We start from the raw sequence: 15,541 nt of genomic DNA, 5'->3' as shown, positions 1-15,541 counted from the left end.
TCTAATCGGGGGACATGGGAAGATTGACCAGAGATTAAAAAAACAACAAAAAAAACAAATGGATTGCGAGCAGTAGGATCAAATGGGCAGCATAGACTCATATGAAGTTTACCTACCTTGAAAAAACGATACAAAATTCATCCACGTAACTAATAACCCATGATCCTCTAAGAATTTCTTGGCTACACTTTGGTGGGAGAGAATATTGATAAAATCGCTAACTAGCGGCCAGTACGTGTTATTCTTCAGTAACGCCTCCCCGCAGTTTACAACTACGTGTAAACTGTTCTCTTCATCTGAAAAGACACAAATCACAAGTGGAAATAAATGGGCAAAAAAAAAAAAACGACAAGAATCAGACTAGAAAGTGGTCAGAAAGCTGATCGGCTTTTTTCTGTTTCCCTTTTTTAATCCGCCATACTGTTGCAGAGACATGTACCTTAGTATGTGGCGCTAATTTTACAGTCTTTACAAGGGGGCGTAACTCATGTGATTCTCTGCATAATTACTTTGTGAGGAACGCTCCGTTGGCAGATTTATACCCCCCTCCCAAAAAAAAAAAGGTAATGTATGTAAGGGCTATGTTCACATGCAGTGTTTTTACAGGTTTTTTTGCAGCCAAAATCTGCTCTCTCTGCAGGATTAATACAGTGTTCAAGTCACCCATTTTTCAGCGTTTTGGATGCGCATCTTTTGGGTGTGGATTACGTCTGCTTTGTCTACAGTATATGTTCAATAAAGTTAGTTTTATTCACCAAAAAAAGTAAGAAAAAAAATGCATAGAAAACACTGTAAAAGACACCACTGCGTTTTTTTTTTAAAGGTTTAAAGCATCTTTTAATTGGCATTAAAAGAAAACACTGCAAAAACGCAGCGTGTGAACATGGCCTAATGCGGAAATATAGGTGAAAAAACTGAATTTTAGGGTCCAAAACTACAGCCTCTGTATACTAAAATCTATGGGAGTTACTGCTAGAGTAAAATATCCCTTTAATGTATCATAAGAGCTTCTTATACATATTACAATGGCAGAAAAAAAAAAAGAAAAAAAGAAAAAGGAAGAAATGTGCCTCATTTGGTGTCAGACAATACAGAAAGAGCTGAATCTCCTCGCCTGATTCACTTAAAGGCAAGGTCACCTTTCTCTCTCACATCATTGGGGGACACAGGTTACCATGGGGTGTATGCTGCTGTCGCTAGGAGGCTGACACTATGCAAATAAGAAAAAGTTAGCTCCTCCCCAGCAGTATACACCTACCGACAGGCACAAATTACCTCAGTTTTTGCTTAGTGTCTCACAGTCATGTCCATTCCCGATGCGGCGTCTCTCAAGGACGCTACGGACAGAGATCGAGGCTTTAGGCAAATCAGCCTTTGAGGCGTCAGGCACTTCCTTCTGCCCAAATTTTGGCTCCACATGGGTGGCAAAAGCAATATCTGCCTGGGCCAAGATACTTCGTAGAGGCATTGTGGCGGCAGCTCCCACAGAAGAGTTAGCAGATTTGGCAGATCAAATTGCCCATGCGGGTAAATACCTGTTGAATGCCTCCCTGGATGCTGCTGCTTGCTCAGCAAGAGCAAACAGCAACATTATTGCTTTTCGCCGCATCCTTTGGTTGAAGGAGTGGAACGCAGATCCAGCTTCCAAAAAATCTCTCACTGGCCTACCGTTCCAGGGCTCTAGGCTCTTTGGAGCCAAGCTGGACTAGATCATTTCGGACGCCACCGGAGGCAAAAGTACTTCTCTGCCCCAATCCAGGCCAAGACCCCCCTACAACAGAAAGGGCACCCAGCCTTTTCTGCCCTCTCTCTTCCTCAGGCGGATCCTTCCAGCAGGACCGTTCTTCCGCACAAGGGGAAAGAAGGAAACCTTCCTTCAAACCTACCCCTCGCTGGAGGTCTAGGAGACACCCCTCCAAGCCCTCTGGTTCTCGTGGGCACAGATTTTCCTCAAAATGATGGGTCATCCCCACCTGGGAATCTTTCCAGGGTGGGAAGCAGGCTTCTTTTCAAGGAGACTTGGTTGGCGGCGGTCGACGACGCCTGGGTCAGGGAGATTGTCACATCAGGCTACAAAATAGAATTTTCTTCGCCCCCAAAAGGACGTTTCTTCCTCTCTCGTCCACCAAAACAGCCCTCTCATGCCCCAGGGCTTTCCCAGGCTGTCTCTTCCCTCCTAAGCTCAGGAATAATCGTACCCGTTCCTTGGCACGAACGGTTTTCCAGGTTTTACTCAAACCTGTTCATAGTCCCAAAAAAAGGACGGTTCCCTTTGCCCGATCTTGGACCTCAAGCAGTTGAATCGCCACCTTCGGGTTCGCCACTTTCGAATGGAGTCCTTGCGCTCAGTGATCGCCTCCATGGAGCCGGGGGAACATATTTGCTCTGTGGACATTCAAGACGCTTATTTGCATGTTCCTGTTTGTGTGCAGCATCAGAGGTTCCTCCGGTTTGCTATACAAGAGTACCATTACCAGTTCACGGCTCTTCCATTCGGTCTGGCGTCTGCCCCCAGGGTCTTCACGAAGATCATGGCGGCGGTCATGGCCATCTATCGTTCAAAAGGGAATCTTATAATCCCTTATCTCAACGATCTCCTGGTCAAGGGCCCATCTCGCCGAGACTGCGATCACAGCCTCCAGATCACTCTGGACACGCTGCGCCGTCTCGGCTGGATAATCAACAAAGAGAAGTTGACCCTAATCCCAACTCAGCATCTTATATTCCTGGGCAAGCTCGAGTCTTCCTTCCAAAGGAGAAATTTTTGTCCCTCTGACAAGGGATCAAAGCCCTAAAGCGCCCGGGCCCCTCTTTTCCTTCGGCTCTGCATGAGAATCCTGGGGAAGATGATTGCTTCCATGGAAGCAGTGCCGTATGCACAATTTCACTCCCGCCCTCTCCAGCTGGCCCTTTTGTCTGCCTGGGACAAGACAACAATTTCCCTGGACCGACCGGTGCTTCTGCCTCTCAAGGTGAGGCAATCCCTAACCTGGTGGACGCTTCCCACATCGGTCCTATGCGGGAGATCCTTCCTTCCCATTTGGTGGCAAGTCATCACCACCGATGCCAGTCTCCTGGGTTGGGGAGCGGTTTTCCTCCACCTCACAGTGCAGGGCAGCTGGGATGCTCAGGAGGCTCTCCTCCCAATCAATCTCTTGGAGATCAGAGCAATCCTTCTTGCCCTCATCCGCTGGCAGTCCATCCTCGCGGGGAAGCAGGTCCACATCCAGTCGGACAACGCCACGGCCGTGGCCTACATAAATCACCAAGGCGGAACTCGCAGCAAGCAGATCATGCTGGAGGTGGCAAAGATTCTGCGTTGGGCGGAAAGCCATGTTCCTTCCATATCGGCCGTTCACATTCCAGGGGTGGACAACTGGGAAGCCAATTTCCTGAGCCGTCAGGGGCTCGTGTCAGGCGAGTGGTCTCTCAACCCCGCCGTCTTCCACCAAATTTGGAGGTGGGGTGTTCTAGATGTCGACCTGATGGCGTCTCGAACAAACCACAAGGTTCCTCGATACATAGCCAGATCTCGGGATCCGATGGCCGTCGGTTGCAACACACTTCTGATCCCGTGGTCCCAGTTTCGCATGCCTTAACTGTTCCCACTTCTTCCCCTGATTCCAAGAATTGTAAAGAAGATAAAGGCAGAAGGGGTCCCCGTTCTGTTAGTAGCTCCATATATGCCACGGAGGGTCTGGTATGCGGAGCTAGTGAACATGCTCTCGGACGTTCCCTGGAGGCTTCCAGACCTTCTATCGTAAGGGCCCCTCTTCCACCCGAATTCTCGGTCTCTGAATTTAATGGCATGGACGTTGAGGCCGCGGTCCAGAGGGACGCAGGTTTTTCCCACAAGGTCATCCAGACCATGATTAAGGCAAGGAAACCAGTGCCATCACGCATCTATCACAGATGTTGGAAAGCCTTCTTTCGGTGGTGTGAGGTCAACAGTTTGTTTCCCCATGTCTTTTTCTCTTCCCTCCATTCTTGGTTTTCTACAGATGGGTCTCGATTCCGGCCTTTCCCTCAGTACCTTAAAGGGTCAAGTGTCCGCTCTGGCTATCCTCTTCCAAAGGGATCTGGCTTCTCTTCCCCAGGTGAAGACTTTTCTTCAGGGCTTCGCTCACATAGCGCCTCCTTACCAGTGTCCGGTCGATCCATGGATCTGAATCTTGTTTTGAGCGCCCTTCAGCGTGCGCCCTTTGAGCCGATTCAGGATATTTCTTTTTCCCTCCTCTCGTGGAAGGTGGCTTTCCTGATCGCCATCGCCTCTATTAGGAGGGTTTCAGAGTTGGCAGCATTGTTCTGCCGTTCTCCTTTCCTAGTTTTGCACCAGGATACCACTATGGTTACTTACCGGTAGCCGGTTTTTCCGGAACCCATGACAGCACCACATGAGAGAGGGATCCGCCCCGCCAGGACAGGAACCTACTGAAATATAAGGGGCGGCACCTCTCCCCCGCTTCAGTTGGATTACAGAGCATTGAGAGGACTTCCCGGTTAGTTACATGTTTATCCAACACCACATCACACAAATACACCCGACTATTGTGCACACCCATACGGTGAAAAAAAGGGGGGGGGGAATATACGGGTGCTGTCATGGGTTCCGGAAAAAACGGCGACCGGTAAGTAACCATGGTGGTTTTCCCTTCACCCATGACAGCACCACATGAGAGATTTTTGGAGACTTCGAAACACCTAAGGGAGGGACCACCGCTTGCAGCACCCTTCTACCAAAGGTCAAGTCAGCCGAGGAGGATAGATTTAATCTATAGTGCTTAAAAAAGGTTGAGGGTGAGGCCCAGGTAGCGGCCTTACAAATTTGCTCAATTGATACCTCTGCCTTTTCAGCCCAGGAGGTCGCCACGGCTCTGGTGGAATGAGCCTTGATGCCATCAGGAATCGGAACACCACTAGCTGAGTAGGCTACACTAATGGCCTCCCTAATCCATCTGGCAATAGTCCCTTTCGATACTCCATAACCCTTCCTGGCACCCTGGAAGGCTACAAATAGGGACTGGGACCTCCTCCACTGGCTGGTTACTGATATATACTCTAAGAGGGCTCTTTTCACATCTAGATTATGGAATTTCTCCTCTCCTGGGTTTTTCGGATTTTCACAGAAGGAGGGGAGGACGATTTCCTGGCTACGGTGAAAATCCGACACTACTTTCGGTAAATAAGCAGGGTCTGTTTTTAGGACAATTCTGTCCTGGTATACCTGGGTATACGGTGGACTAACTGATAGGGCCTGCAGGTCACTTACCCTACGTGCCGATGTAAGGGCCACTAGAATAATGGTTTTTAGGGTAAGATATTTCACTGATAGTTGTTGTACTGGTTCAAATGGTTCCTTTGTGAGAGCTTCTAACACAAGGTTTAAATCCCAGGGAGCCATTTTTTGCGATGGGACTGGTCTAGACCTGTGGCAGGATTTAATAAACCTAGCTATCCATCTGTTTGCCGCTATGTTACAATTATATAGAGCGCCTAGCGCTGAAACTTGTACTTTGAGTGTATTTACCGCTAGGCCTAGCTGTAGACCTGCCTGTAAAAACTCTAAGATAGTCTTGATCGGGGGTTCTTGGTCTAATGTTTTCCCCAGAAACTGCAGAAACTTATTCCATATTCTACCGTATATATTAGTTGTTACTGGCTTCCTACTTTTCATCAGTGTAGCCACCAACCCAGGGGAGAATCCTCTATTACTTAAAAGTGACCTTTCAAATTCCACGCCGTCAGATGGAACCCCTTGACTTGCGAGTGGAATACCGGACCCTGAGCTAGCAGGTCTGGAATCTCTGGCAGTACCCACGGATCTGAGAGGGACATTATCTGTAGTAGTGAGAACCATGGCCTTTTTGGCCAGAACGGGGCTATTAAGATCACTCTGGCCTGATCTTCCCTTTTTTTTTTTTTTCACTACTACTGGGATTAGAGCTACCGGAGGAAAGGCATAACTTAGCTTGAAATCCCACGGAATTTGCAAAGCGTCCACTGCCCATGGCTCTTCCTTTGGGTTCAGTGAACAGAATCTTTTTACCTGCCTGTTGCTTCTGTTGGCAAAGAGGTCTATTATTGGCTCTCCCCAAAGATGTACTATCTTTTGGAACACTACCCGATTCAGGGTCCATTCCCCCTGTTTTAGTGTGTTGCGGCTTAGGAAATCGGCTTGTGTGTTTTCTACCCCTCTGATGTGTAGGGCTGATAGGGAGTGTAGGTGTCTCTCTGCCCTGTGAAAGATCTCGTTGGTTTCGAGCATTAGGGAGCGTGACCTTGTCCCTCCTTGGTGGTTGATGTAGGCTACTGTTGTGCTGTTGTCCGACATAATCCGGACATTGCGACCTTCTAGAGTGGGCATGAATATCCTTAGGGCTCTGTTTACTGCCCGTAGCTCTCTTAGGTTGGAGGATGCGTTTTGCTCTAGGTGTCCCCAGGGTCCCTGGGCTACCTGTCCCCTTAGGTGCGCTCCCCACCCCGAGGAGCTTGCGTCTGTCATTATCACGTCGGACACTGGCTTCTGCCACGATGTCCCTGTTAGTAGGTTTGCTCTGTCTAGCCACCATCTGAGAGAGCCTTTGGTTTTTACGGAAAGTTCCAGCCTTCCTTCTAAACAGCCTTTTAGCGACTTCTGTGCTGATAGAACCTCTGCTTGTAGTTGACGGGTATGAAATTGTGCCCATCTGACCGCTGGGATACAGGCTGTCAGAGTGCCTAACAAGGACATTGCCCCTCTCAGGGTCGTGTGAGGTTGATCTATTGTTGCCAAGATCATATCCCTTACCTTTTCCACCTTGGCGTCTGGTAAGAGACAAATTTGTTGATTTGAGTCCAAGATGAAACCTAAGAACATTTGCCTTTGTAAGGGTTGTAGCCTTGACTTCTTGACATTCACCATCCAGCCGAGATTCCGTAGGGTATCACCCTTTCTACTTGCTCTGTGCAGTGACGTTCTGAGTTGCCCACAATTAGAAAATCGTCTAGGTAGGGTATTATAATTGTGTTGTGGATGCGGAGGAATGCTGTCATCTCTGCAACTACTTTTGTAAACACCCTCGGTGCTATGGATATGCCGAATGGAAGGGCTCTGAACTGAAAATGTTTGAGGTTGCCCCGAATGTAGAGCGCTACCCTTAAGTATTTTTGGTATTCTGAATGGATCGGGATGTGGTAGTAAGCATCCTTTAGATCGACTACCGCCATGAAACAGTTGTGGTGTAACAGCCTTATAGCTGAAGTCACTGACTCCATTTTGAAGGTTTGGTTCTGTATCCAACGGTTGAGGCCTCTCAGGTTTATAATCGTTCTGAACGAATGATCCGGTTTTTTTATTAGAAAGAGGGGCGAGTAGAAACCCCTTCTTTCCTGTCCTCTTGGGACCTCGATCAGGACATGTTTGTCCAGCAGGCTTAGGATCTCTGCCTCTAAGGCCAACTGTTCTTCTACCCCTCTCCTGACGGGGGTCACCACAAACGATGCTCTTGACTGTTGAAAAAAGGGGAATTTTAAACCTTCCATTATGATGTTTAAAATCCAAGTATTGGAAGATATATTTTCCCAGGCCTGACCAAACAGCATCAGTCTCCCCCCTACGGGGATGCCGGCGTCATTGAGGGGACTTTTTTGCGGATGAAGCGGCTCCCCCGAACATGAATCCAGACTCTTTCTTCCTCTTGTCTTCCCATCTTTTCCGATCTCCCGGAGGCCGGCCTCTATTGAATTTCCCCCTCCGAAAGGGCGGTCTTCTTTGATCTCCCTGAAACCTGGGGAAGCCCTTCTTCTTATCACCCGCTTTTTCTAGGATTTCGTCCAGATTTTTTCCAAAGAGAAATTGTCCATCACATGGAAGGGAGCATAATTTGGCTTTTGATTGTAGATCTCCCGGACACCCTTTAAGCCATAATGCACGCCTTGCAGCATTTGATAGTCCCGCTGCTCTCGCCGTCAACCTCATGGAATCGGCCGAGGTGTCGGCTAAAAAGGCGGCTGCTCCGTGTAGCAGATACATGTCTCCTAAAATTTTCTCCCTAGACATCTTGGAAGCAATTTTTTCTTCTAGCTGCTGTAGCCAGATCATTAAAGACCGGGCTGTGCAGGTACCGGCTATCGCAGGTTTTAGTCCCCCCGCTGTTGCTTCCCAAGCATGCCTTAGGTAGGAGTCTGCTTTCTTATCTAGTGGATCTCTTAGTACTCCTGAGTCTTCTAGGGGCAGGGCCGACCTCTTGGATGACCTGGATACCGCCGCATCGATTTTTGGGACCTTGTCCCATATTTCCGTATCCTTAGGGTCAAAAGGATATCTCCTTTTTGAGGAGGAAGGAAGGCTACCTGATTTTTCAGGCTTCTTCCACTCCCTTTCGATGAGCGCCTGGACTTTTTCATTAACTGGAAAGGTGCGTTTCTTCTTTTCCTGTAACCCACCAAACATTACATCTTCTAGGGATTTGGTCGCTTTTTCCTCCTGAAGGCCCATAGTTGACCTAATGGCTTTAAGGAGACTATCAGTATCCTCAACCGGAAAACACGGTCTACCCCCAGTGTCACTATCCGAGGAGGAAGAGGACATGCGCTCAACCTGATATTCGGACGAGGAGGAGTCTGATGAAGAACTTGGGGAGTTTCTTCTACTTTTTTTCTTTTTCTTTAATAATAATTTAAGTGAACCTTCCACCTCTGATTTTATGACAGATCTGAGGTGAGTTGCTAGGCTCGGCACTTCCTCCGCCACTGTTTGCTGTATACAGCTAGCGCAAAGGTTTTTTTGCCAATCTTTCGCTAGGGGGTTCTGGCATATTGCACACTCCCTATTATTTCTTTTGCTCCCTGCTTTTTTGCCTTTCACCTAAGGAAGCAAATAACACACAAAAAGGACCCTATTAATAATGGTCTAACATTCACGAAGATCCACTCACCACCCACAAAAATGGGTACCGGGCTGGAAGGCTGCGCTGGAGCATGTGGTCTGTGTTCTCTCGATCTCGAGGAATCATTTGATCTGTGGCTCGGACGGCTGCTGCTCTTACCGCTCGAACGGCTACCGTGCTTCCGTGCCGAGGTCTGCGACGGGGGTAGAGACAGTGGGGACGGTGAGCGTTCCTGCTGTGACCCCATTGTAACAGCCCGGCCGTTCTGCTCCTTGCCTCCTTTAAATAGGCCCCGGTGAGCGATCCCTTTGACCCTCCCCCCTGCGACCACCGGCCATTCTTCTTTTTTTTTTTTTTCTTCTTCTTTTGTGGCCGGCGCCGCACTAGGCGCCATGTCCGTCGCGTCCGTGACGTCAGCCGGCGCATACCCAAGTTGCACCGCGCCGCTGACGTCAGGCGCCGGAAGTCGCGCCCGGCTTCCCCTGTCCCAGGGAGAAGGAGCGAGCGGGAGCGCGCGCAGGGGGAGGGAGGCACGGGGGAGCGCCCCGAATGGAGGCCGCCTTACCGCACCCGCACGAACCCGGGGCCTGCTGGAGGAGCCCCGGGGACTGCGCTTCCAGGCGCCGACGGCCAGCGCTGCAGGTAAGCTGACCTGCTCTTCCCGCGCCGGGATGGCCCTGGGTCCATGTCTTCATCCATGGCAGGCACCGCCGCTGTCAGCCTGGGATCCCGCTCCAGGACAGGAACCCAACTGAAGCGGGGGAGAGGTGCCGCCCCTTATATTTCAGTAGGTTCCTGTCCTGGCGGGGCGGATCCCTCTCTCATGTGGTGCTGTCATGGGTGAAGGGAAAAAGGTAGTTCTCAGACCGGTTCCTGCCTTTCTGCCAAAGGTAGTCTCTGTCTTTCACATCAATGAGGACATTCTCCTCCCCTCTCTGTGTCCCTCTCCAACTCATCCCTTGGAGAGATCCCTCCACAAGTTGGACTTGGTCAGGGCAATTCGAGTCTACCTTGCTAGGACTGCTTCCTTCCGTCAGTCCGATTCCCTGTTTGTCGTCGCTGAAGGTCGTCGAAAAGGGTTTCCAACCTCCAAATCCACCATTGCTCGTTGGATTCGCTCAGCGGTTCTGGAGGCATACCGCGTCCTGGACAAACAGCCTCCTCAGGGAGTGAGGGCTCACTCTACCTGGGCCGTTCGACACCAGGCTTCGGCCTTGCAGGTTTGCAAGGCTGCTACCTGGTCGTCTCTCCATACTTTTGTGAGATTTTACAAGGTAGATACTCATGCCTCTGCTGACGCAGGCTTGGGTAGGAAGATACTGCAAGCGGCGGTCTCCCACCGGCCGACCTAAAAACCCTTCTCTCAGCATTTCTTTCCCACCCTTGGGACTGCTTTTGGACGTCCCATCGTAACCTGTGTCCCCCAATGAAGCGAGCGAGAAAGAGGGATTTTTGGTACTCTTTCTTGGAGCCTTCATTGAGGGACACAACACCCTCCCTTAATGTTGTACCGTGTTGGCCAATGTGTGTTGTGAGTTCATTTTTCCCTTCACTATTGAGGTCTGATGAAATCCCTCCTCTGGTGAAGGAAGGTAGTGAGGCTGATTATCAAACACCTGGGCAGCTAGATGATGACTGGGTGGCTGGAATTGAGGACTGGATATAAGGCTGCCGACGCCCTTCTTCCTGGCTGGTGATTTTCCTGCTGGATTCTTGGAGACCAGTCTGATTCCTGCATCTCAAAGCTAAGTTTTTCTGCTCTGCTTTGTACTCTTCAGTTTTGTTTTTGTTTTGCCTTGTTTTTTGGAATTCTGCCATCCCCGGCCGGGGGTGAGCTGAATTCCATTTTTGTCTCTGATCTCTTGATCTTTTGCTCTGTCTTCAGAATATACCCGAGTGCTGATATAGTCTTTTGAAGCCTAGCGACTTCAGGGCCTGTTTTTCCTATCAGTCGGTTGGCTCATTTTGATAGGGTTTTTGCGGATGGCAGACAGCAGCTTTCCTATCCTGTCCTATGTAGTTAGCTTGGGCCCCATCATTTGCTCAACCTATCTTCCTATCTGTGTTAGTGTTTTCATCTTGCTTCACCGTCATTATATGTTGGGGGCTGCCTATTGCTTTGGGGTCTGCTCTGGGGCAGTTTAGTTTTTCCCCTTTCTGTCTTTAGGCTATATAGTTCTCCGACTGTGATCGAGGGGTCTAGGGCACCGTAGGAACCCCCCACGGCTACTGCTAGTTGTTGTGGATAGGTTCAGGGGTCTGCAATCCGATAGCTGCCAACCTCTCTGGTTTTTCTGGACTTAGCTGGTATTTTGTTTTTTCCTCCTTCGGTGACTCATCATAACAAATGTGCCGTTGTTTGGTTGGTACATAGGTTGAGTTCTTATGGTTGCTCCTACTACTGCTTTAGCACCAACTGAGGTAATTTGTGCCTGTCGGTAGGTGTTACTGTTGGGGAGGACCTAACTTTCTTATTTGCATAGTGTCAGCCTCCTAGCGACAGCAGCATACACCCCATGGTAACCTGTGTCCCCAATGAAGGCTACAAGAAAGAGATTTTACGGTAAGTACCAAAAATCCCTCTTTTTATGATCAGTTACTTGGAGTGCAGATATCGAAAACAAAAGAACGGCTCTGAGTGCTTGACTTAAAAAGTCCAATTATCTAATAAATAAAGGTGGCATTAAGTGATCATACAAATGACATGCATTACTAAACAGATCTCTAGGATTGATGATGCTGATTTACTCTGAAAATCCTTTTCACAATGATTAATCCTTTCAAAAAAGCTTAACTCGATCTTCACCCATCTAGCCTGATTGTTAACTTCTCAGTGTCCCTCCCTCCTGCTGAGATCTCACCCTGCTCAGTACAAGCTACCCATGTCAGTCAGCCTGGGCAGGCAAAGACTGAAATAGCTCATGAGTCCAAATAGTTGGACTTATAAAATGCTCATCTTAATATCAGGATTATACAGCCATTTTGACATGGATTTTCAAAGTAAATGCACCAGTCTCGTCAGGTCAAAAGTCTATTTAATACAGTAAGTAGTCAGTAATATAAAATCCGCTTTAAAAACACAGCTAGAAACCCTCAAAAACAGCTTAAACAATAAATAACCAATGAGCATTCATAAAGGCGTTCTTCTCAAATACTTTTCTGCAAAACTGTGTAAAAAAAAAAAAAAAAAGAAAAGAAAAAAGTAACACGTGAATATATAAAGATCATTAAATAATACCTTGTAATTCACTTTTGATAAGGCAACTTTCCATCATGTAGAGCAGCACGGTGACCATTATGTCCAGGAGCTGACATTCTTCGGTCACCTGTCGGGCCAGCTCCTCGTTGCTGAAGAGCTGGACGCTGATGTGCACTATGCGGTTTGACATGGTGTCCGACTCATGGCTTTTCTTTAAGGTTTTCATTATGAAAGCATAATGTTGAACAAAAGTTTTTGTAAATGCAATCTGGAAAGATACAAAACACTTAGTAAGTGGATAAACAGCTCATAACTCACATCCAATAAACCCACAACTGCACACATAAAAGAGGAGAGTCTGCACTGCATGTTCAAAAGCAGAATGGGAGACGTTATACAGCAGAACTGAGTAGTGTAGCTGTGAAACCAGCTTTGGGGTTGAGATAAACACTTACTAAAAAGCAGAATCACTCAGTCTGTGCGTGTTCTTGTCTATCTCTCCCATCTCTATGGATTTCTATGAGCAGCATGTAATCTGACCCCTCACTTAGCAAAAAAAGGCTAGTAAAACAAAAATTAATAGGCTATGTGCACACAGTGCGGATTCTCCTGCAGATTTTTCCGCGCGGATTGTACTAAATCCGCAGGTCAAATTACCTGCATTTTTCCTGTGGATTTAGTGCATTTTTGTGCGGTTTTACTGCCGTTTTTGTGCGGTTTTCCACCTGCGGATTTGTAGAATGGAACAGGTGGAAAACTGCAGCAAAACCAAACAAAAGAAGTGACATGCTGCTTCTTTTATTCCGCACGAAATCCACAGCATGTGCACAGCGGTTTTTGTATTTTTTTTTTACATAGGCTATAATGATACTGTACATCACCTGCAGTTCTGCTGCGGATCTACAGGGCCAAATCTGCTGCGGATCCGCAACATAATCCGCACCGTGTGCACATAGCCATAATATAATATCCTGTATATATTGTACATAATCCTTATACATTTATGTCAACATATCATTTATGAAATAAGCAGGAAAAAATAAAAAAAAAAATAGCTGGAAAACGCCAGCTCACCATGGCGGAATGAAGACCAGTGTGCAGGGAACAACGTCCTGACCAAAAACAGCAGTATTCAAGAAGAAAATTGAGACGTTTTGTTCGAAACGCATCCCCTGTTCACCGTTTCTCGCACCTCCTAAATATTTTTATATGGACTTTTAATTAAATTTAATAAGGACGGATTTATCTTCACACATACACTATGCAAGTTTGGTATTGCCTTAGACCTGTTTCACACTTCCATTTTTGACCATCAGTCAAAATCCGCCGTTTTAAAAAAAAAAACAAAAAACGGATCCGCCATTTTTTTGGCGGATCCGTTTTTTAACCCATTGAGTTGCATTACCGGCAGATCTTGACGGATGCTCTTCCGTTGGATCTGTTTTTTTGCGGATCCGCCAAATATTTTGCGTCTGCCGACATGCCTGGACGGACCATGTAACATTTCTTTTGCTGCAGGATCCGCATTTTACAGTGCGCATGCCCGGAGGAAGGAAGTCAGCCAGAAATTTAACCCTGAAATCCTTTCTGGCGGATGGAAAAAATTCTCTCTCTCTCTCTGAGGTTCCTTTAAAATTCTTCATTTATTGGATTCGTCAAAAAAACGGTCCGGTGGCATCCATTCACATCAGTTACCAACGGATCCGCTTTCCGCCATTTTGGCGGATTTTAACTGACACAAAAAAACTGAAGTGTGAAACAGGCCTTAGGCCTCATGCAGATGCCTGGGCAAATCGGTCCAAACAGAGACCTCAATGTACAGACTTGGCCACGGCTCCCCCGTTAGTTGTGCGATGGACACTGCATTGATACTGGGACCTCCGCTTTCTCCTCCATGGACTGACCTGTAAACCAGCGGTGGACTCCGCGGTCATAACTGCGATCACAGCACTAACATCTCCTTCGGACACTAGACTTACAGCTCTACCTGTAAACGGCGGTGGACTCCGCTTAGCCACTGAAGCTCCAGTCTTTCTTACTAGCTTGGATTCTACCGAAACGGACACGGTGCCCTTACGCTTCCTAAACTTCTCTAACAAGACAAAGCAGTCTGAACACTGAGGAAGGTCTTATCGACTGAAATGTCTTTTTTGCACTATTGTGATCTGCATAGAAATCACACTATCTTCAAAGCATCCATCTGAATGCCAGGTTTATTTTACTAAATTACAGTTTGGGACCCCTACCTGACCACCTTATCCAGCAGTGCCACGGTTTACCTCTATAAATAGCCCGTACATGGTTGTCTGTGTTCGGACTTCTATATGAGCCCTTAGGGTGCTTTCACATTGCATTTGGTGCCCCCATCGGGGTAAATGTCCAAAATTCCCCGCAAAACGGGGTCCTGACGCATATGCCAACAGGGCCATAGCTTATTGGTGACGGAAGAGAGAACGTTGCGCTCTGCTGTGCACAGTAGGCTGCGTCCGAGTCTCCACCTCCAGTAGGCTGCGTCTGAGTCTCCACCTCCAGTAGGAGTACACTCCCAAAAAAAAGTGCAACGTTCGCTCTGCAGTCACCAATACAGTCTTTGGCCCCATCAGCGCATGAGTCCAGATCCCGTTTCGCGGGGGGACAAAGAAAGTAATGTGAAAGCACACTTACTCTTACCAACCAAAAGAATCATGTTGCCAGGGAATTTTATTGCACAAAATCCTAATAAAACAGTGGTGGAATTGCATTTTTTTTTTCACCATTTCAATCAGTGGGGTTTGGACTACTATACCCTGTGATCACTAAAAATGAAGCACTGCGATCTCAGGTGGCAGTACGAATGTTGACTCACAGACACAAAAAATTTATTAGTGCGATTTACCTTATACTCTTGGTCTGGTAACATATTAAGCAAGAAGGTGACCATCTTCTGAGGAAATTCATACTTTACTGTCCAAAAGAGCAATTCCTCTAAAAAACATTTATGTTTCAAAACATCCATGATGGACTGATCTGTAAAAGGATGGCATTAAAAAGAAAAATAAGGAACAGACTTTATAATTCACCAAACTGATAGCAACTGTTGTCGGTAGGGATGAGCTTTCCGATATTGAAATATCGGAAATCGGCCCGATATTTGCGATATCGGAATTCCGATTTCGATTTTTTTTCACATCGGAAATCCCATAATCCTTCAGCCTCTGAGCCTCTAACCCTAACTATCCCTAACCCCTAACCTACTAACCCTAACCCTGCTAACCATAAGCATAACCGAAACCCTAATAACCCTAACCCCTAACCCTACTAACCATAAGCATAACCCTACTAACTATAAGCATAACCCTAACCGTAAACCCTGACTCTACTAACCCTAACCCCTACCCTAACCATCCCTAACCACTAACCACTAACCCTAACCCTGCTAACCATAAGCATAACCGTAACCCTAACCCTACTAACTATAAGCAATAACCCTAAAACC

General features: G+C 47.4%; 1 protein-coding gene across 2 annotated transcripts in view; it reads right to left on the bottom strand.

The window, feature by feature from the left end:
* The window catches only part of UBR3 (ubiquitin protein ligase E3 component n-recognin 3), a 175,226-nt gene that overhangs the window by 129,776 nt on the left and 29,909 nt on the right, over positions 1-15,541 (bottom strand). For both annotated transcript variants that reach the window (XM_073545830.1, XM_073545831.1), the window contains exons 7-9: positions 14,942-15,072; positions 12,106-12,334; positions 117-296 (exon numbers count right to left, since the gene is read on the bottom strand). In XM_073545830.1, coding sequence (XP_073401931.1) covers positions 117-296; positions 12,106-12,334; positions 14,942-15,072 — 540 coding nt within the window. The remainder of the gene's footprint in view (positions 1-116; positions 297-12,105; positions 12,335-14,941; positions 15,073-15,541) is intronic.

Source organism: Dendrobates tinctorius, unplaced genomic scaffold (assembly GCF_039654945.1).
Source record: "Dendrobates tinctorius isolate UK_male_01 unplaced genomic scaffold, ASM3965494v1 ptg000143l, whole genome shotgun sequence".
NCBI classification, from domain to species: Eukaryota; Metazoa; Chordata; class Amphibia; order Anura; family Dendrobatidae; genus Dendrobates; species Dendrobates tinctorius.
The sequence above is the reverse complement of the archived record's forward strand: the minus strand, read 5'-3'. Positions and strand labels throughout refer to the sequence as shown.